The sequence below is a fragment of the Arvicanthis niloticus genome, chromosome 6, assembly GCF_011762505.2.
Source record: "Arvicanthis niloticus isolate mArvNil1 chromosome 6, mArvNil1.pat.X, whole genome shotgun sequence".
NCBI lineage: Eukaryota > Metazoa > Chordata > Mammalia > Rodentia > Muridae > Arvicanthis > Arvicanthis niloticus.
The window spans coordinates 60956136-60978506 of record NC_047663.1 but is presented as its reverse complement, the minus strand read 5'-3'; the positions used below and the strand labels follow the sequence as shown (position 1 = coordinate 60978506).

The 22371-nt window shown below is 50.6% G+C and overlaps 1 protein-coding gene across 1 annotated transcript in view; it reads left to right on the top strand.

The window, feature by feature from the left end:
- Positions 1 to 3010: 3010 nt before the first annotated feature.
- Positions 3011 to 22371, top strand: part of Myo15a (myosin XVA) — a 55952-nt gene continuing 36591 nt past the window's right edge. Inside the window, exons 1-15 of the mRNA XM_034507337.2 lie at positions 3011 to 6583; positions 8575 to 8657; positions 9204 to 9267; positions 10182 to 10291; positions 10610 to 10684; positions 10872 to 10962; positions 14348 to 14353; positions 14617 to 14720; positions 14831 to 14894; positions 15677 to 15790; positions 16214 to 16375; positions 20700 to 20813; positions 21347 to 21405; positions 21499 to 21622; positions 22272 to 22367. Coding sequence (XP_034363228.1) covers positions 3011 to 6583; positions 8575 to 8657; positions 9204 to 9267; positions 10182 to 10291; positions 10610 to 10684; positions 10872 to 10962; positions 14348 to 14353; positions 14617 to 14720; positions 14831 to 14894; positions 15677 to 15790; positions 16214 to 16375; positions 20700 to 20813; positions 21347 to 21405; positions 21499 to 21622; positions 22272 to 22367 — 4839 coding nt within the window. The remainder of the gene's footprint in view (positions 6584 to 8574; positions 8658 to 9203; positions 9268 to 10181; positions 10292 to 10609; positions 10685 to 10871; positions 10963 to 14347; positions 14354 to 14616; positions 14721 to 14830; positions 14895 to 15676; positions 15791 to 16213; positions 16376 to 20699; positions 20814 to 21346; positions 21406 to 21498; positions 21623 to 22271; positions 22368 to 22371) is intronic.

Here is a 22371-nt window from a genome sequence, read left to right as displayed (position 1 = left end):
CTTTATATAGTGTATGCTTTTTTCTGTGCGTGCTCAGTCTTGAAAATTAGATATTTCCAGCTTGATTTTTTTTTGAGGCAGAGGCAGGTGGATTTCTGTAGTTTAAGGCCCGCATGGTCTACATAGCAAATTTGGGCTAGCTAGTGTTACATAGGGAAATTCTGTCTCAAAATAAAATTTTATTTTTATTCATCTGTGTGTAAGCATGCATTGTAGGGGTGTCCACAGAGGCCAGAAGAATGCACCAGGTTCCTTAGAGCTGGAGTTACAAGTAGCTGTGAGCTGCCCAACTTATGTACAGAGAACTTGGGTACTCAGAGTTGAGCCACCTCTTCAGCATGGTTTCTTTAATATGCTGGGTTTTTCTTTTTTCTTTACTCTGCTGCCACATCTCACTAAGACTAAGCATGTGCCATCTATGCATTGGTGAGGTCACAGCTCAGGACTTTGTGGACACTGGCTGTCGCTTTAGGAACTAGGCTGCCCCCCCCCCCCCCCAGGTCACAAATCCTACTCTTCCAACCATAAACAATGTAGCACTAGAATTTTAAAATATATTTGTTTATTTATGTATTTTGTGTATATGGGTGTTTTCTCTGCATGTGCATCTGCACACCAGGAAGGTATTGGATCCCATAGGACTAGAGTTACAGATGCTGAGAGCTGCCATGTGGGTGCCAAGATTTGAACTCAGGACCTCTGGAAGAATAGCCAGTGCTAGTAACTACTGAGCCACCCCTCCAGCCCCAACAGAAATTTTAATTTGTATTTTATTTTATATGTGTGGGTGTTCTGACTGCATCTCTATGTGTGTATCACATGAGTGCTTAGTGCCCACTGAAGTCAGATGGGGGTTGAATCCCCAAAATTGCAGTTATGGACGGTTGTGAGCAGACTTGTGGGTCTTCTGCAGGAGCAACAAGTGTTCTTAATTTTTGAACCATCTCTCCAGCCACCTAATAATAGAATTTTTAAAAAGAATTAAAATTTTGGGCCAGGCATGCTGGCACTCTGCTTTAATCCCAGCATTCGTGAGGCAGAGGCAGGTGGATCTCTATGTTGAAGGCTAACCTGTCCTACATAGAGAGATCCTGCCAATAAATAAATACATACAGAAATAAATAAGCCAATTTTAACAATCTAGGCCTGGACCTGGCGGTGGTGGAGCACACCTTTAATCCCAGCGCTTGGGGGGGCAGGCAGAGGCAGGCAGATTTCTGAGTTCGAGGCCAGCCTGGTCTACAGAGTGAGTTCCAGGACAGCCAGGGCTACACAGAGAAACCCTGTTTCAAAAAAAAAAAAAAAAAAAAAAAAAAAAAAAAAAAAAAAAAAAAAAAAAAAATCTAGGCCTGGAAATGTAACTCAGTTGGAAATGAAGGCACGAGGATCAGAAGTTCAAGGCCACATAGGAGGCTAGAAAGTCTTTCTTAAAAATAAGTAAATATTTAATCCCAGCACTCAAGAGGCAAAGGCAGAAAAATCTCAGTGAGCCGAAGACCAGCCTGGTCTACATAGAGAGTTCAGAATAGTCAGAGCTACAGAGAGAGACACTGTCTCAAAAAAAATACAAAGGTAAACAAATAAAGTCAATGCATCTGTGAACTAGCCATGTCTTATCAGGAAGAAGTAGCTCTCCTGTAACGGCCTCCACAGAGGCTGGCTGTCCATGCCCTCCTTCTTCCCTTTCATGTGGCACTTGCAGTCTCAAAGGGGTTTGTGATGCCTCCTCTACAAAGCATCTCCACTTCTAATAAGGTCAGCTGTGATATTGCACCTTTCTAAAAGTTAGCTATCAGGGAGATAGGGTTCAAAACTGGTGCTGGTGGTGGTGGTGATGGGGTCCATTCTCATGCCCCCCAAGTCTGCTAAAGCTTCTCTTCCCTCTCCTCCTCTTCTTCCTCTCCCCCTTCTTCTTCTTCTCCCCTCCTCCTCCTTCTTCTCCCTCCTCCTTCTCCTCCTCCCCTCCTCCTTTTCCTTCTTCCCCCTCTCTGTTTCCTCCCTCTCCCCCTCTTCTTTCTCCTTCCTCTCCCCCCTCTTCCTTCTCCTTTTCTTCCTCTTCCTCCTCCCACCCCCTGACTGTGAACTGCTCTAGATCAAATCCAGAGCAGGAATGAGCCTCCTGGCCCTACACCCCCAATAGCATGGGTCTGCACGTAGTAAAGAACCACCAAGAGGCCCCTCCTGCCTTGTAAACTGCCCAGCTGGTCCATTAGGTCTTCCCTCTTCCCAGTGAAAGAATCGGGGCCAAGCAGATCCCTCCCGTTCTACAGAAAGGAAGCCACAGTGCAGATGGGGAAAGGGCCTTCCTGGGGCTACATGCCGATTGACGGCAGGACAGGAGAGCTGGGTCAAGCTGCATCTTTGTGCCTCAGTGCCCTGCCCCTCCCCATGACCTGCAGAGAGACATTCAGCCTGCCAAGCTTTATGAGGCAGGAGCTGGGCTCTCCCTGATGTATTATTTAGTTCCCTGGAGTTGGCAAGCTCCTGTTACACTGGCTGCAGCCCTGGGCACCAGCTTCTCACTTCTAGTTCCCCTCTAAGGTGATGTGGTGGGTCGTGATCATCCTATCCTGGCTTCAGGAGACCTGACTCCACTTTGGGCCCATGCAAGGGGTCTAGGGTAGATGATGCCCCCCTCTGGAGATTAATGTCCTGCTCTGTAAAACTGAGCCAGCTGAGAAACAGGAGGGCTTAGCCAGAGACAGCAAGTTGTTGCCATGGTGACTTTAAAGCTACGGGCCCCAGCACAGGCCTCTCACTCTACTCTCACTAGAAAACAACACCCAAGCACTTTCCACCACCTCTCAAAGGTGAAACCCAAGGCTGGTCTAGAGGATGAATTATGGATCCTCTCTCTCCATGCCACCCAGCCAGTCCCAGCTGCTCAGACACTGAGGAGAGACTGTAGGTCCAGCTACAAGCAAAAAGACCTAGCTGGTCTCCAAGCAGTGTCTCCAAGTCCCTGAACCTGTGACACCTACCCCAGGCATCATCAGGCACAGAGGCCACCATGGCAAAAGAGGAAGATGAGGAGAAGAAAGCAAAGAAAGGGAAGAAGGGGAAGAAGGCCCCGGAGCCTGAGAAACCCAAACGGAGTCTCAAGGGCACATCTCGGCTCTTCATGGGCTTCCGGGACCGCACGCCCAAGATCTCCAAGAAAGGTCAGTTCCGGAGTGCATCAGCCTTCTTCTGGGGCCTCCACACTGGCCCGCAGAAAACCAAACGCAAGAAGAAGGCCCGGACTGTTCTCAAGTCCACATCCAAGCTCATGACGCAGATGCGTGTGGGCAAAAAGAAGCGGGCGATGAAGGGAAAGAAGCCCTCGTTCATGGTGATCCGCTTCCCCGGACGGCGCGGCTATGGCCGCTTAAGGCCTCGTGCGCAGTCACTTAGCAAGGCGTCCACAGCTATTAACTGGCTGACCAAGAAGTTCCTCCTCAAGAAGGCCGAGGAGTCAGGCAGTGAGCAGGCCACACTGGATGCCTGGCTCCAGCGCTCCAGCTCCCGAGTGGGATCGCGTAAGCTGCCCTTCCCGTCGGGTGCTGAGATCCTGCGCCATGGAGGCCGGCTCCGCAGGTTCCCACGCAGCCACAGCATCTACTCTTCCGGAGAGCCCGTGGGCTTCCTGCCCTTTGAGGACGAGGCCCCATTTCGGCATGCAGGCTCCCGCAAGTCATTGTACGGGCTCGAGGGCTTCCAGGACCTGGGTGAATATTATGACTACCACCGGGAAGGTGACGACTACTATGACCAGCAGTCACTATACCACTACGAGGAGCAGGAGCCCTACTTGGCTAGGTTCGGTGGATATAGCCCAGCCTGGCCACCCTATGACGACTACGGGTACCCATCCGGAGACCCGTACAACTACTACCACCCTGACTACTATGGCGACACCCTCTATCCTGGCTATGGCTATGGCTACGGCTATGATGATTTTGAGCCCCCATATGCGCCCCCATCAGGGTATTCATCTCCTTACAGCTACCACGACAGCTTTGAGAATGAGACTTACCCATATAGCTACTACCTGGATCCCTACGCAACTCACCACATGCCCTATCCACCCTCTGACTTTCCATATGACACTCCTTACGACATACCCTACTTCGATCCCTATGGGGTTCCCTATACTGAAGGCATCTATGGCGGTGGAGCCGAGGCCATCTATCCCCCCGGGGTGCCCTATGTCTATCCAGAAGAGCCAGCTTTTATGTACCCCTGGGTACCACCACCCATAATGTCGCCCCACAACCCATATGCCCACCCCATGGACGACATTGCAGAGCTGGAGGAGCCTGAGGAAATAGGTGGAGAACGTCAGAGCACCTCCTTCCGCCTTCCCAGTGCCGCCTTCTTCGAGCAACAAGGTATGGACAAACCAGCCAGATCCAAACTGTCCCTCATCCGGAAGTTCCGCCTCTTTCCACGGCCTCAGGTGAAGCTGTTTGGGAAAGAGAAGCTAGAGGTGCCCCTGCCACCCTCCCTGGATATTCCTCTGCCTTTAGGGGATGCAGAGGGAGAAGAAGAGGAGGAGGAAATACCTCCAGTGCCCACGATGCCCTACACCCACCCTTACTGGAGCTTCCTCACACCACGCCAGCGAAACCTACAGCGGGCCCTGTCAGCCTTTGGTGCCCGCCAAGGCCTAGGCTTTGGCCCTGAGTTTGGCCACCCACCACCACGCCCAGCTACCTCACTGGCACGGTTCCTCAAAAAGACACTCTCAGAAAAGAAGCCCATTCCACGACTCAGAGGCAGCCAGAAGGCCCGAGGAGGGAGGCCCCCAGTCAGGGAGGCAGCCTACAAACGCTTTGGCTACAAGCTGGCTGGCATGGACCCTGATAGGCCCAACACGCCCATTGTGCTGAGACGCAGCCAGCCACAAGCTCGCAACAACAACAACTCCCACGGCCCACCCTCACCCAGGCCTGCACCTAGGACCCTCACACACTGGAGTGCTCTCATCGCTCCTCCCATGCCTGGGCCATCTCCCAGCCCCGCCTCTCCATTGACTCCACCCTTCTCTCCAACCTTTTCCAGGCCTCCAAGGCTAGCTTCCCCCTACAGCTCACCCTATGGCTCCCTCCGCCAGCATCCACCACCCTGGGCTGCCCCAGCTCATGTGCCCTTTCCACCCCAGGCAAATTGGTGGGGCTTTCCTGAACCCCCTGGAACAAGCCCAGAGGTTGCACCTGACCTTCTGGCCTTTCCTGTACCCCGACCCTCATTCAGGGCTTCCCGCAGTCGGAGGGCAGCTTATGGTTTCCCCAGACCTTCCCTGATAGGATCAAGGAGAAGGCCCCATTTGCCCTCACCCCAGCCCTCTCTGAGGAGCTTGCCAGGCCAGGGCTACCACTCACCACTGGGGCCCTTGTCTCCTCAGTTGTCCCTCCGAAGGGGCCCTTTCCAGCCACCCTTTCCACCCCCTCCACGCAGGCCTCAGTCACTTCGAGAGACCTTCTCTCTACGTCGAGCTTCTGGGCGCCTGGGCCCGCCCCGCTCACCAGTGCTAGGTTCTCCCCGACCACCCTCACCACCTCCACTCCTGAAACACGGCCCCCGGCACCGGTCCCTCAACCTGCCCTCACGCCTTTCACAGACCTGGCGGCGCCTCAGCGAGCCACCAACCCGGGCTGTGAAGCCATGGGTACATAGGGCCTACCACCCGCCACCCAGTGCTGGGCCCTGGGGGGCAAACACGGGGTCTTTGGAGTACCAAGAAAACCAGCGTGAAGCAGAGGACGCAGAGACACCATGGACAATCCCCCCATTGGCCCCCAGCTGGGATGTGGATATGCCTCCTACACAGCGCCCACCTTCTCCATGGCCAGAAGGTATAGGCAGCCTTAGAGGCTTCTCCAGGCCCCCTCCTGTGCCTGAAAACCCATTGCTTGAGCACACAAGCCCTTCATGTGAACCACAGCCTGAGGACCAAGCCTCCAATTTAACTGGTATCTTCCTGGGCCAACACCATGACCCAGGGCCTGGGCAACTCACCAAGTCAGCCAACCCAAGCTTGGAGAATCCTGAAGAAGCAGTTATCCCAGGGGACCCTCAGCCACCAGCTGAGCCTGAAACCCAAAATACAACACCTCCAAACAAAAATGTCTCAGAGAGGAAGGCTTTACGACTCAGCGCCTCATACCCACTGGTCAGTTGTAAGCAGGCAAGGGCCACATGGCCACAATGGCACCGCTGGAAGACAGTGTCTAGAACCCCAGCTCCCTTGGCTCCCACCCGAGCCCCAGGGCCCTTGCTCAAGGCTGGTGAGCAGCCCCGGGCTGAACCTGGGCGGTTTGCAGTTGTCATGCCTCAGGTACGAGGTCTGAGCTCCTTCCAGCAGAAAGTGCCTGCTCCTGTGCAGCCTCCAGAGCGTCCAGACGAAGACCCAGAGCATGGCCCAGCAGCCCAAGCCAGTAGTCTACACTGGCCCCGCCTCTGGTCACCAGCAGATGCTCACTGTCCCTGGCCACGAATACATACCCACTCCTCTCAATCCTACCTCCGGGGCCATGGAGGTGACTGCCAGTCCCACAAGGGCCTCTGGAAAAAGACTCGCCCCCAAAGTTGGCATAACAAGGTATGGAGGCACAGGTCAGAGGGTGGGGTTGGAAGTTCTGGCCTAGGAACAAGAAGAGGTGGCCTGAGGAGTCACGTGCAGCCCTGGCAAGTGGTGGTCTACGTGGATCTTTGTCTCCCTTCAGTAGGTGGGGAGAACTGCTTGGACCTTGCAGGGCATCTGGGGCTTGAACAAAGGAGTGCCCAACATAGGCAGGCCCTGGAGGAAAGGACTAGACATGAGGGTGGAGGCACTGGTTCCTGCTTTCTGACTTCACTGTTGCAGAGTAGGGAAACTGAGACTCAGAAGCCAGGAGTCTGTGGAGTCTAGGCAGGCAGCCTGTCTCAGGGAGTTCTAGACTGGCTGCCATGTATGTGGCAGAAGGTGAGCTGCATGCTGGGTGGCCCTTGGAGGAGGTGGATGATCACTCTAGCCTCCCTGGGGACACCCAGAATGGGTGGGGCAAGCAATGATGGGCGGTACTTTTCCACCTCTGCAGACCGTGCCCCACAGAGCAGGCAGCGAGCTGACTTGGCAATGGCAACTGGGGCAGCCTGGCTGCTAGGGGGACCCTGGCCCCGACGACGGGTGCCCCGCGCTGTGTGGGCTGCAGCATTGCGGGAGCGGGGCACAGGGTGCCCAGGGGTGAGGGGCAAGGATGCCTGGGCCCTCCTCACTCTGGAATACGTGAGTGGCTGAATTATTCAGGGTCTGTGGCCGCTGGCAAGCACGTGAGTCGATGGGTGGGCTGGAGGCCAGGGCCAGAAGGGTTGATACTTGCTGCGCCCTACTTAACAGCCTGAGGGCATATAGTATGCAGGCCCTCCTGTATCCTCTTTCCTTGCCTAGGGAGGGTGCACCGGGGTGGGAAAGGCCAGGGCTGTACACATGTATGCTCGCAGTTACACAGAACCTTGCAGGTCCATGTGCTTGAATATGCATGAGTGAATACCATGGGCAAGCAAGGAAAGCAGGTGTGTTGCCAAGTCTGAGCAGACATGGCATCCTGCCTCAGAGGTGTGTGCCATCAGCCTATCCTTTGAATGTGTGCACACATGTGTGCACATACTGAGCACCATGGAGCTCTGTCAGCCCCAAGCTGACCCCAGGACTCCCACTCTCAAGATCCTCAAGGTGGGAGGACCCTAACTGCAGCCGGCTGGTACATTCCAAGAGGATGTTGAGTGTACCTGTGTAAGGGTATACTCGCAATCAAGCACACGGGCCTGCACGCAACCACAGCATACTGAAAGCATAGAGATATGTATGAGAGCTATGAGGATGGCAGTCACTTCAGTGGGCCCATATACAGTATCTACACAATCACCCCGAGCATCTTGTCCCATCCTGGGACAGCCTCCACCTTTGTCTTTCCTTCCTTCCTTTCTTTCTTTCTCTCTCTCTCTCTTTCTTTCTTTCTTTTTCTTTCTTTTAAAAGATATATATATATATATATATATATATATATATATATATATATACTATAGCTGTCTTCAGACACCAGAAACAGAAAAGGGCATTGGGTTCCATTACAGATGGTTGTGAGCCAATATGTGGTTGCTGGGAATTGAACTCAGGACCTCTGGAAGAGCAGTCAGTGCTCTTAACTGCTGAGCCATCTCTCCAGCCCCCCACCTTTGTCTATCCAAGGGCCTTGTGGACCATGACACAAGTGTCCATCAAACTGTCACACAAGCTAACACATGGGGTCTGTGGGAGCAGGGTAGGGACACTGAGAGGACAGAGGTAAGAAGGGGACAGACTCTGGCTCTTGTTTGTGTATGTGGTGGTGAATGTATCTGTGTGTGCTCACTCCCTGAGCAGGACACTTGTGGCTCATACGCATGCTCAGCCCAGGATGCTTAGACTCATGTGAGCTCTAAGGCAAAGAGGCTGACAGACATCCAATAGCTAACCTTGAAGTTCCTCTCTGACAATGGGAGCAGGTGCCTGGCGTGTCCAAGCCAGGGTCCACCCAAGCCTCCAGCTTGTCCCCCAACCCTCTCTCACAGATGCACTCCATACGCAACCTGCCTTCTGTGCGGTCCCATGAGCAGCACAGGGAAGATGGAGTGGAGGACATGACACAGCTGGAGTAAGTGGATGGGGTGAGGGAGGAAGCCTGGTAGAATTCCTATGCTCCCAGCCTTAGTGCTCTGGAAATCACCAGAGCCTCAGTTTCCCCCTTTGCAAATGGTGTCATCAAGTGTCACACAAGCCAAATGTGTGTAACCCACAGCTTTATGATGTAGACACCCCATTTACTAGCTAGGCAGCCATGGACATCATTTCCCTGCTTTGTGCCTCAGTTTCTCATCTACAAGGTTTGGGCAGTGGCTGTGAGAATACTGGCAGGCGTTTGAAATCTCAGAAGCTCTCCAACCATAAATTATTCAGCCTTATGTCTTCTGCCTAGTGTCCACCAAGTTCCCTCAAAGTGGGTGTGATGTTTTCCACCCCACTGGACAGATGAAGAAACTGAGGCATAAGATGAAGGAACTAACTATCTTGCTCAAGTCTCATAGCTGTTCAGTAGCTGAGATGGGCTTGATCCCAGACATACCTGACCAAGACACCATGCCAAGTACAGTAGAGCCTATGCCAAGAATGGGACCCTCACAATACCTCCCTGTCCTTCCAGAGACCTCCAAGAGACCACTGTGCTATCCAACCTAAAGACCAGATTTGAGCGGAACCTCATATATGTAAGTCTGGGATTTTCCAGCACAAGGACCTGCTTGGATTCTAGACTAGTGGTGGTCAGAAAGATGGAGGAAACTGTGACCCCAGAGCTACAGGAGAGAGAGCCTGAGGCCTGGAGCCACTTCCAATAGGTTTATGTACCTATAGGATTTTAAAGTAATTTATTCATTTTAATTTTGTGTATATTGGTGTTTTGTCCTGTATGTAGGTTTGTATGAAAGTGTTAGATCCTCTGGAGCTGGAGTTACAGGCTGTTGTGAGCTGCCATGTGGGTGCTGGGACTTGAACCCAGGCCCTCTGGATGAGCAGTCAGTGCTTTTTTTCTTTTTCTTTCTTTTTTTTTTTTTTTTTGACTCACTCATCATTTATTTAATATATGTGAGTACACTGTCACTGTGTTCAGACACACCAGAAGAGGGCATCAGATCTCATTACAGATGGTTGTGAGCCACCATGTGGTTGCTGGGAATTGAACTCAGGACCTCTGGAAGAGCAGTCAGTGCTCTTAACCACTGAGCCATCTCTCCAGCCCACAGTCAGTTCTCTTGAACACTGAACAATCTCTCCTGCTCCCATCTATAGGGTTTTAATGACTTCGGGGCACATGGGCTCCCTGCTTCCCTGTTCTAACAACCAACAGTAGTGGTTGATCTCGGCCAGGGCAGAAATGCCTGCAGCCTGGGTCTGACTATGAATAAATGAGGTGGTCAGGAGATTACCTGCCATCTTGGCCTAATTAAGACTGTGGGGCCTGGTGCACACCACATTCACAACTTCAGCCTATGTATTCTGGGACGAGTGAGGCCAGACAGCCAAGCACATGTCTCATTGGTAAGAGACTCCTTGCTCAAAAGCATAAAGAGGGGGCCACAGGCGGCCTCAATAACCTTGTCGCTGAGGTCACTGTCTATTACAGACCTATATCGGCAGTATTCTGGTGTCGGTGAACCCATATCGCATGTTTGCAATCTACGGGCCCGAGCAGGTGCAGCAATACAGTGGGCGTGCCCTGGGAGAAAATCCCCCGTGAGTATCTATGGGATGCGGAGGGTGTTGTCCTGGGGTGTTCCAGGTCCACTTCTGAGCTCGGGGAGCCCCCCCCCCCCATGCCTTTCAGCCGTGAGTGAGATGAGTGAGAGTAAGCACCCTGCGACTCAGCTCAGTCTCTCCTCAGGCACAGCACAGTCCTGTTCTAGAGACCACTGTAGCCCTGACTGGGGGTGAGGGGTGGGCAGCACTGGCTGCTGGCTGAACAGAGATACCCTTCTCCCCAACCCCTGGCAGTCTTGGGACTGTAGAAACTAACTGCCAGAGACAGTGACACCTAATGGCCTGTCTCACCAGGCACCTCTTTGCAATTGCTAATCTCGCCTTCGCCAAAATGCTTGATGCCAAACAGAACCAGTGTGTCATCATCAGGTGAGTCAGGCTGTGCCCAGGTGGGGGCACCTTAGGCAGTAGGTTTGCATCCAGACATCTAAATGGTGAGGTGCGAGCCTACTATGTACCTGGGAAGACTACTGGGTGCCTCTGGGCTTCTGCATGGCTCCTGGGTTGGAGTGTGCGTGGAGAGGCAGAGGAGAGCTCTGGCCCTGTGTTCCACCAGCGGGGAGAGCGGCTCTGGAAAGACAGAGGCTACGAAGCTGATTCTGCGCTGCCTAGCTGCAATGAACCAGAGACGCGACGTCATGCAGCAGGTGAGACCTACCATCCAGCTGTCATGTGGTTGCCCTGTCTGCTTAGGATCCCTGGCCCAGCACCCTTGCTGAGCAAATGCCTCAATAGATGAGAATCTTGTGTGCAAGAAGGAGAGTGAAGGAGACGGAATTCCAGATAGGCCAGCAGGGGCGACTCAACGCAGGGCTTTTCCGTCTCCCATTTTCCCCAGGGAAGCTCCCAGTTTTACTTTCTAGTGTCTCCAGGCTGAGCTCCATAGTCTCATACAGATGCTGAACAGGTTCAACTGTACCCATAGCAAAAGGCAGAGGCAGCAACAGACTAGGCAGCAACAGACTTAGGCTCATAGACGAGACATGAGAACATTAAATCCTGCAATCTGACACTGTTCCTGGAAACTCATTCCCTCAGTAAAGGTTTACTGAGGCCTTAAGCAAGGAACAGAATATCTCAAGACAGAATATTTATAACTTTGTGGGAGTTTCATTTTAGGGCAGGAGATGGAGAAGAAGAAAATCCAAATAACTGTTAAGTAAATTGTGTATACTGCGAAGAGTAGTATTAGTATATGTTGAGGAGAAAACGCTGGGAGCAGCATTATAAGCATGAGGCAGCGATGAGGCCCTGAGCAGGTCAGAGAAGACTGAGGAGGCCGAGGAAAGATCTTGTGCACAGGTGTGCGTAGTTGTCAGCTTCCCACAGGACATAGAATAACAATGTGGAGTCTGGATCAGAGAAGCTGGGGGCTCAGATGCTGGGGACTGTGGTGTTGGTATACAAGAATGCATTCAGGGGCAGGGCAAAAGCAGCCAGGGGCTTGACTGAAGGATCCAGACACAGTGTGGGGTGGGCAAAAACTAAGAGTGACCACAGGCAGAATGGAAGAAGAGCAACGCCTGAGAAAATGTGCCCATCAGGTGTCCACTCAGAGGCGATGGGAATCCGAGGCTCAGTGCTCAGAACCACAGGCTCTCAAAGTTGCCAGCCCTGGGCCCATGAAAGTTGGCAAATGGCTACAATGCTAAAGCCAGTGGCCATCTTGGCAAGGTCTCTCGGTGGTTGACCCAGGCCCTCTCTGCCCTGAGCAGTTTTCAGTTTCTTCGGCATGGCTGGGAGAGCCCACGAAGGAGGCAGGGAGAGAGGTTGGCTCTGTGAGCTCTTCCTTGGGTGTCTTCCATCCACTTCCACGGAGCCTTACGTCCTCCCGGGGAAATTGCATCTGGGAGCACTTACAGTTTGGAAACTAATGCCTGGGAAGAAAAATGACCTGCCCAGTGCCTCCAAATGAGGTGACAGGGCAGAAATTTATATTCCATGGTAACAAGTGTGGAGAAGACAAGTGAGGGTATATGACATCCTAGGTCTAAGAGTTTCTGGACCAGGCACACAGCATGGGGACACTGGACAGGTCAGATCTAGGGTCAGTTTCAGGCATGGCTGGATCTAGGGTCATAACTAATGGGCATGTTTCATTCCACCCCATACACTCTGGTCAGCAAAATGGTGTTTGTGGTACCTTCTTCATTTCAGAAAAGTCCAACTCGTGGAATAGCTTGGGTCATGTATCCTCACTGGACCCAACCATACAACATGGGCTCTTCTCCCTCCCACAGTGTTTATAGATCCTAGCCCATGAGACGCCCCTTTCCCAGTTTTCTGGGTTCATGTCCTGTCCTATGCTGGGTACCAGGAGCAGAGAAGCGGCCACACACACCCTGGAACGTTCCAGAGTCCCCAGACTAAAGGACAGTATAGAACAACGGCCTACTGAATTTGACTATGAGCAACTGCAGGCAGCCCCACCCTCTGCTGCTCTTTACTGGGAGCTCTGCAGGTACTGGGCTGAGTGTGGATATACACAGAAAGGCACTACCGCCACTCGGAGGCTACAGGTGTCATGTCTGTGAGAACTGGGCCCCCAAACGACTTCTCCAAAAACTCCCTAAAAACACAACTTAACCATAGACAATGCCCTATGCATACTAAGAGTACATTCACCGGGCATCGCTCGAGACCTACTCTTCTGTATTAGGATGCTCTGGGTATCTCACAACACCTCTATACATCCCAGTTTCTGAGTTTTCAAGACAGCATTGATGTTAGCACCTATGTATAGGATACTTCCATGAACAAAATTTAGGGTGTGGTAGCACAGACCTACTGTCCCAGAGACTAGAGAGGCTGAGATAGGAGGGTCATGAACGCCGGGCAGTGGTGGTACACACCTTTAATCCCAACACTTGGGAGGCAGAGGCAGGCAGATTTCTGAGTTCGAGGGCAGCCTGGTCTACAGAGTGAGTTCCAGGACAGCCAGGGCTATACAGAGAAACCCTGTCTCGAAAACCACCCCCCACAAAAAAAGGAGGGTCATGAACCCATGAACCCTAGGCTTGCCTGGGCTATATCATGAGATACTGCCTCAAACTGAAAAATAATAAAAGGCTGGGGATGGGATGTGGCTCAGTGGCAGACCGTTTCCCTAGCATGTGTGAAGACTTGAAGTCCATACCTAGCACTGGGGGTGGAGAAGGCAGAGTAATCGGCAAGGCAAAATGTCTGGCACACAGTAGGTGCTTATAGCTAGGTACCACAGTTAGCTATGAGCACCCTGGGTGGTTCTGCTCATCAGATGCTAAATTCCTTGTTTTCAGCCACTTAGAGAATTTTTGAGGGCTTGCTATGAATCTGTTAGCCCTGTGCAGAGACTGGGACTCAAGTGTGCTCATCCACAGAGCTGGTTTCCTATAGGGACACAGATAATACCCAGGGAAATGTATTTGTTGAGGCATCGAGTGCCTGGAGGAACAGAAGCCTGCAGAGGCTCCCTGAAAGAGGAGAGAGAAGCATGCAGGTGCTCCAGGCACAAGAATCAGCAGGTGCAGATGTCCTGAGGCAGGGATGGTGTAGATGTTGGTGGATTGGTGAAGCAGGAGAGACACACTGAAGAAGGGGACACAGGAAGCAATGAGATAAGGCCTGGACTCAGAGGACAGAGCAGGACTGTGGGTAGCCTTGAGAAGGTAGGTGCCAGAGGGGTGGGATGGGTTCCTAATCCCATCCCTAAGTCATCTAAGGATGACTGTTCTGAGTCTAACAGGAGATGTAAGAGCAAGGAACTGTGAAAAAAAAACCTGGGGATGAATGGCAGGAATCAGTTATGAGGCAAAAGGAATAGTGTATGCCTGGGCCTTGTGGCAAGCACGTGCCACTCTCTGAGGCCAGGCTTCAGTCCCTTGGCTTTGGATCTTGGAGGCTCACAGGATTTGCAACAGGGACCTAAAAGGGTCTACCAGTTTCTCCACAGTCTCAAATTCCTGGCTTCTGGAGGGAGAGGTGTCTGATCCTGTTAGTGAACTACTTTTGTTGTTTCTTGTTCCCGCTCCGGTTTCATCAACATCTCTGAAGATAAAGGTATGCTGGTGGGGGGGGGGTGCGCGCGCACGTGTGTATGAGCCACAGACAGGATGGTCAGGGAGAGAGAGCACTGGGTTTAGAGCTAACCATGTGGGTGGGGCTGTGAGGAACAGAGACGAGACTCTGGAGTTCTATAAGGAATCTACTTCAGGTCGCCCCTCCAAAGGGAGGGTTCCCTGGGAAGGCCTCTGTTTGGGTATCTGGAGTCATGCCTGGAGTCCAGTGCCCATCTCTCCCCCAACCTCTCCTTCCTGGTCCAGATCCTAGAGGCAACGCCTCTCCTGGAGGCCTTTGGTAATGCCAAAACCGTCAGGAATGACAACTCCAGCCGCTTTGGGAAGTTTGTGGAAATCTTTCTGGAAGGGTGAGTGAGGCTGTGGCAGATGCTTGGAGGCCCTGCAGAGCCCTTGGTGGCGCACAGCAGCACAAGGCTAAGGGGGCCTCAGTCTCCAAGACCCAACTGTTCTTCCCCAGGGGTGTGATTTGTGGTGCCATAACCTCTCAGTACCTGCTGGAGAAGTCAAGGATTGTGTTCCAGGTAGGCAGGCCAGAGGCCTGTGTGGCACCAACACTCAGAGCCTGACTTGGGGTTGGACAAATATGTATATGCATGTGTGTGTGTGTGTGTGTGTGTGTGTGTGTGTGTGTGTATAGATTCTGCATGCATGCTGTCTTGTGTCCCTGAGTCTATGACCTGTCACCTCACTTCTTTTACCCCAACATCTTGGTTGGCTCATTAACCCTACCCAAGAGATCAACAGACTGTCCTCCATACCAGGATCACAGGGATGCATGCATGTGTGGCTCAACACTCTGCACCCTCCAAGTCTTCCTGCCATGTCCCTTGCTCAAAGAAGTCACTTACCCTATGCAGTTCTTTGTTGCCCATCACGACCCTGCCCGTCAGTACTTCATTTATGGAACACATTATCCTTTAACTAACTAAATGTCTCAGGATAGCAGATGGGTTCTGTGAGGTCTGTCCCATGCTGTCCCATGCTGTCCCATGGGGCTTGGGATTCAAGAAGACTCCAGCCAAATAGGATAACTGAACCATCTAAAGCACATGTGGGCCATAGAGTTGAGTGTCTTCAGATGTGCAGGGCTAGTGTACATAAGAGAAAAATAGGTGGGCTTATTACTACTTTTCCAAAGCAAGGCCAGCACCCCATCACATCAAGATGCCTTGGGGTCTCACCCCAGAGATGCCAGCCATCCTACAGGTCCCTGTGTGTTGACATGTTTTTATGTGCACACCTGAGCTTGGATAAGTGGCTGAGGGGGTCACTCTTTTCTGTATCCATCTTGCCTCCCCTGCAGGCCAAAAATGAGAGAAATTACCATATTTTCTATGAGCTGCTGGCCGGGCTCCCCGCCCAACTGAGGCAGGCCTTCAGCCTGCAGGAGGCTGAGACCTACTACTACCTGAACCAGGTGAGTTTGCACAGAGTCACCCAGCTCTGTGGCTTCAAAGCCCCAAAGGCCCACAGCTCCTGGCAGCTGCAACAGGAACATCAGGCCTCCGTAGAGAGAGGACCCTACCTGATCTTTCCTCTCTTCATAACCAATATGATGGGACTACATGTCCCCTCTCTGGGTCTCAGTCTCCTCTTCTGAGAAATGGGGACAACACAGCACCTCTAGGTAGAGGTGTAGGTGAGGAAAACATTTGATGGCTTGGTATTAGCTTACGGGCTACCCTTCATTAATACTGGCTATGGTCAGGTGGCAAGCCCCTGCTCTTCCTCAGAGTCTATGAAGCTCTCCTGGGTCCCCTCAGAACCTCCTGGACAGCAGGACCTGATGGGGACTCAGCTTGAGAACTGGACACTGACCCCAGCCCCTGTGGCCAACCAGGGTGGCAACTGTGAGATCTCTGGAAAGAGCGACGCAGATGATTTCCGCCGCCTGCTGGCTGCTATGGAGGTGCTTGGCTTCACCAGTGAGGATCAGGACAGCATCTTCCGCATCCTTGCCTCCATCTTACACCTGGGCAACGTCTATTTTGAGAAACATGAGGTAAGAGGCGCTCAAAGCCTTTTAAAGACCCAGCAAAGCTGGGCCTGTGCACTTCCTCTCTGGTTACACAATGCATGCATGTTTCTTATGCACTTCCTCTCTGGTTACACAATGCATGCACGTTTCTTATGCACTTCCTCTCTGGTTACACAATGCATGCATGTTTCTTATGCACTTCCTCTCTGGTTACACAGTGCATGCATGTTTCTTATGCACTTCCTCTCTGGTTACACAATGCATGCATGTTTCTTATGCACTTCCTCTCTGGTTACACAATGCATGCATGTTTCTTATGCACTTCCTCTCTGGTTACACAATGCATGCACGTTTCTTATGCACTTCCTCTCTGGTTACACAATGCATGCACGTTTCTTATGCACTTCCTCTCTGGTTACACAATGCATGCATGTTTCTTATGCACTTCCTCTCTGGTTACACAATGCATGCATGTTTCTTATGCACTTCCTCTCTGGTTACACAGTGCATGCATGTTTCTTATGCACTTCCTCTCTGGTTACACAATGCATGCATGTTTCTTATGCACTTCCTCTCTGGTTACACAATGCATGCATGTTTCTTATGCACTTCCTCTCTGGTTACACAGTGTATGCATGTTTCTTATGCACTTCCTCTCTGGTTACACAGTGCATGCATGTTTCTTATGCACTTCCTCTCTGGTTACACAGTGCAGGCATGTTTCTTATGCACTTCCTTTCTGGTTACACAGTGCATGCACGTTTCTTATGCACTTCCTCTCTGGTTACACAATGCATGCATGTTTCTTATGCACTTCCTCTCTGGTTACACAATGCATGCACGTTTCTTATGCACTTCCTCTCTGGTTACACAATGCATGCACGTTTCTTATGCACTTCCTCTCTGGTTACACAATGCATGCATGTTTCTTATGCACTTCCTCTCTGGTTACACAGTGCATGCATGTTTCTTATGCACTTCCTCTCTGGTTACACAATGCATGCATGTTTCTTATGCACTTCCTTTCTGGTTACACAGTGCAGGCATGACCTATGCACTTCCTCTCTGGTTACACAATGCATGCATGTTTCTTATGCACTTCCTCTCTGGTTACACAATGCATGCATGTTTCTTATGCACTTCCTCTCTGGTTACACAGTGCATGCATGTTTCTTATGCACTTCCTTTCTGGTTACACAGTGCAGGCATGACCTATGCACTTCCTCTCTGGTTACACAATGCATGCATGTTTCTTATGCACTTCCTTTCTGGTTACACAGTGCATGCATGTTTCTTATGCACTTCCTCTCTGGTTACACAATGCATGCATGTTTCTTATGCACTTCCTCTCTGGTTACACAATGCAGGCACGTTTCTTATGCACTTCCTCTCTGGTTACACAATGCATGCATGTTTCTTATGCACTTCCTTTCTGGTTACACAATGCATGCATGTTTCTTATGCACTTCCTTTCTGGTTACACAGTGCAGGCATGACCTGTGCACTTCCTCTCTGGTTACACAATGCATGCATGTTTTTTATGCACTTCCTTTCTGGTTACACAATGCATGCATGTTTCTTATGCACTTCCTCTCTGGTTACACAGTGCAGGCATGACCTATGCACTTCCTCTCTGGTTACACAATGCATGCATGTTTCTTATGCACTTCCTTTCTGGTTACACAATGCAGGCATGTTTCTTATGCACTTCCTTTCTAGTTACACAGTGCAGGCATGACCTGTGCACTTCCTCTCTGGTTACACAATGCATGCATGTTTCTTATGCACTTCCTTTCTGGTTACACAATGCATGCATGTTTCTTATGCACTTCCTTTCTGGTTACACAATGCATGCATGTTTCTTATGCACTTCCTCTCTGGTTACACAATGCATGCATGTTTCTTATGCACTTCCTCTCTGGTTACACAATGCATGCATGTTTCTTATGCACTTCCTTTCTGGTTACACAATGCATGCATGTTTCTTATGCACTTCCTTTCTGGTTACACAATGCATGCACCTTTCTTCTGCTCTACTTGGGCTTATTCTTTTCTCAAGCTATCTGAGTTTTCTTTATATGTGTTAGAAAAGTCAGACAGTTATTTATAGATGACCGAAAACCTATTGATTATGTTTTGATTTTGCTTATTCTAAGTTTTGGTATTTTTCTTTGCAGGTATTGCCATGTAGATAATTCTAAAAATACTTTTAAGCAAGTTTATCTGTCTTTTCTTATATTTTGTGGATGTTTTGGTCATTTTGAGAGAGAGCCCTCTCTCTCAGCTGGGGATATAGCTTGCTTGACAGGGTGCCTGGGTAGCATACAAAAAGTCCTGGACTTGATCCTTGTCTTCCCATAAAATCAAGTGGGTCCTGTACACCTGTGGGTGGGGGAAGGGAAGACAGGAGTTCAAGTTCATCCTCAGCTACACGCTAAGCTTGAGGGTAGCCTGGGCTATGCCTTAGTTAGGGTTTCCATTGTTTTAAAGAGACACCATGACCAAGGCAAATCTTATAAAGGAAAACATTTCATTGGGGCTGGCTTACAGTTTCAGAGGTTCAGTCCATTATCATCATGGCAGGAAGCACGGCAGCCTGCAGGTAGACATGGTGCTGGAGAGGGAGCTGAGAGTTCTATATCTTGATCCACAAGCAGCAAGGAGAAGACTGGATGTGTTTCACACCGGGCATAGCTTGAGCATTTAAGATCTCAAAGCCTCGTGTCCACAGTGACACACTTCCTCTAACAAGGCCATGCCTCCTCCAACAAGGCCACAGGTTCTAACAGTGCCACTTCCTATGGCCAAGCATTCAAACCCTGAGATCTATGGGAGCTGCACCCATTCAAACCGCCACAGACTTCATTAGCCTCTGTCTCAAAAAAACAAAAACAAAACCAAAATAACCTAGTAAGGATTGGCAAGGTGCTCACCGGGTAAAAGCACTTTGGGAGCCCACATGGAGGAAGGAGAGAACTAACTCCTGCAAGTTGTCCTCTGACCTCCATGCATGGCATGCCATGCATACCCACACATAAAAACACAACAAATAAATAAATAAATAAATTAAAAAAAAACACAATTTCTTTTTGGTTGGGCAGTGGTGGCATACTTTAGTCCCAGCACTTGAGAGGCAGAGGCACATGGATCTCTGAGTTCAAAGCCAGCCTGGTCTACAGAATTAGTTCCAGGACAGCCAAGGATACCTAGAGAAGGCTTATCTCAAAAACAAAACAAAACAAAAACAACAACAACAAAAAAAAACAAAACAAAAAGAACAGTAATAAAATAAAAAATACACATTTATTTTATTAATCTTAAAATAATAGTCCATTGTAGTGAAGTATGAGGTAGGAGTCCAGCTGACATGATTTCCAGAAGTGTATGCAGTTCTCCTTACCCTGATTTGAAAACTAGGTACTTACTGTGTATATAATTGCCAGATATCTTTATGCCTGATTCTAGACTTCAGAATGTTGTTGTTATTGCTGTTGTTTGTTTTCTCTGTAGTTTTGTTTTCTTTGAAATATGGTCTTGCTCTGTTCTCCTGCCTCAGCCTTTCAAAGTCTGGTACTGTAGGCATATGCTTCTGGTCTGAGAAGTCTGTCTTTTAAACTCTATGTCTGTGTGCATGTGTGTGTACCATGTGTACAAGTGTTCAAGGACACTGAAAGAGGGCGTTGTGTCACCCAGAGGCAGTTAGAGATGGTTGTGAGCTGAAGTCAGGTCCTCTGGAAGAGCAGCACATTCTCTTAATTGCTGAGCATCTCTCCAGCCCCGCCCTCCCTGTGATGGAGGCTAGGGATCAACACTGAGGGTCTTCTTCCACTGCTCCCACCTTACTTTTTTGAGATGAACCTGAAGCTTGCCATTTCCAATGAACCAATCACTGAGCCCCTGGACTTGATCTGTCCATTCAGTTCTGGGATTACAGATAAGCACCACCATGCCTGGCTTTTACTGAGTGCTGGGATCTGAACTCAGGTCCTCAGACTTACACAGCAAGTGTTTTATCCACTGAGCCACGCCCCCAGCCCAACGCCAGGTCTTCTAATGGGCATCATCTATCTGTAGTACACACTGTATCTGTAGCCTGTGTGTCTTGTTTTGCATGTTTATTTTGATGTTGAGGATGGAACCTATGACCCCACACATGCTAGGTAAAATGCTGTACTCCTGAGCCACACCCTCACACCAGGCTGTGTTAATGTCAGTACTCTGTTTCTCCTACCTCAGAGAGCGTCCTCCACTTCTTCTCCTGGATCTCTCTGGTATTCTCGCTTGTTTCTGCTTTTCTAAACTCAGCCCAGTGGTTTAGCTCAGGCTTATGACCTTGTGTTTTGCATAGACTGATGCTCAGGAGGTGGCCTCGGTGGTGAGCGCCCGGGAGATCCAGGCTGTGGCAGAGCTGCTTCAGGTCTCTCCTGAGGGCCTGCAGAAGGCTATCACCTTCAAAGTGACTGTGAGTCTGAGGGCCCTGCATCCTGACAAGGGCTTATTCCTCCAGGGCCACCATTCCCCCTTTCTCCCCACTTCATAGGTCACCTCCCAGTAAAATCTGGAGAGGTGGAGCCTCACTTCAGGTCTCTGTGTGGGCTTTCCCCAGCCTTGATTCTCTTACTCTATTACTTGTGCCAGCGTGGCTGCAGTGTGCATCTCTGGGGTGAGGGGAACACAGGCATACATGACACGGTCACCTCCAGGAAGTCTTCTCCAATCCTGGCTCAGTCAGTGCTCTATAGAAGGCCTTCCTTTTTCAGGCCTTAGAGATTATCTCTTCATGCCTGTCTCCCCAATTACACCAGCAACTGTCTCCCCTGATCGAATGGCCAGATGCAGAGAAAGCATTCCGTCCTTCCTTGGCCAGCAGTGAGCTTGAGACCAATTACTCCATATCTCCAGTGTTTCTTTCCCATGTTCCTAAAGCCCCAGCCTCCAGAGGCTTCCTAAGGCATTGGTCAGTCAGCTGTCACTCAAAGGTTATATTCTTCCCAGGAGACAATTCGAGAGAAGATCTTCACACCCCTAACAGTGGAGAGTGCCGTAGATGCCAGGTGAGGCTGTGCCCTTCCGACCTGATCCCCAGACTCATAGTACCTCTGCCCTGAGCCCACTCACCATCAGCACAACAATGACCTCTGCTCCAGGGACGCCATCGCCAAGGTCTTGTATGCACTGCTGTTTGGCTGGCTTATTACCAGGGTCAACGCTCTGGTGTCCCCAAAACAAGATACATTGTCCATCGCCATCCTGGACATATATGGCTTCGAGGTAGGGCTGAGTGGGACCAGGCTGGGCCTTGCCCTTGGGAAGCCGGTCAGTAAGGCTGGCTGGGGACAGTGTGTGACAGGCTTATGTGACCACAGCTCTGACATGCAGCACTGGGGAGCCTTCAAGCTCTCACCTCAGCTGGTCAGGGGTCAGAGGCAACTTTCTGGAAGAAAGAAACATTTCTAGGTGAAGGAGCAGTATCTGTAGAGGTCAGAGGCACGGGAGTACCTATTTTGATGGGTCAGTGTTATTGTGGGAAGACTGTTGTATTCAGGAAGGGTAATGGGTAGGACTTCCATGGCTATAGCAGACACTTAAAAGGCATTGTTGTTTATAAAGCCACTTTATCCAGAAACCATGTAAGGGAGGTGTTCCAAGGGTTCCCCTTTTACAAACAGCCAGGAAGTAGCAAAGCCAGGACTGGAACCCAGGCAGAAGACCTGGTGGCCCAAGCTCTTCTATGGCCCCTATCTAGTGTACAGAGGGCCTTATGATCTCTGTGGTCAGAGTCCAACTTTTTGAAACTGCAGCCATGAAATGCAGGGAGGGGCCTAGGCTTGGACCTGGAGAAGGTACACAGTGCCCACAGTGGGGATAGATGAGTTACTGACCAAGGAGGAAGCAGACCTAGCCCCCATCTGCCTGGCAGGACCTAAGCTTCAACAGCTTTGAACAACTGTGCATCAACTATGCCAACGAGAACCTTCAGTACCTGTTCAACAAGATCGTCTTCCAGGAGGAACAGGTAT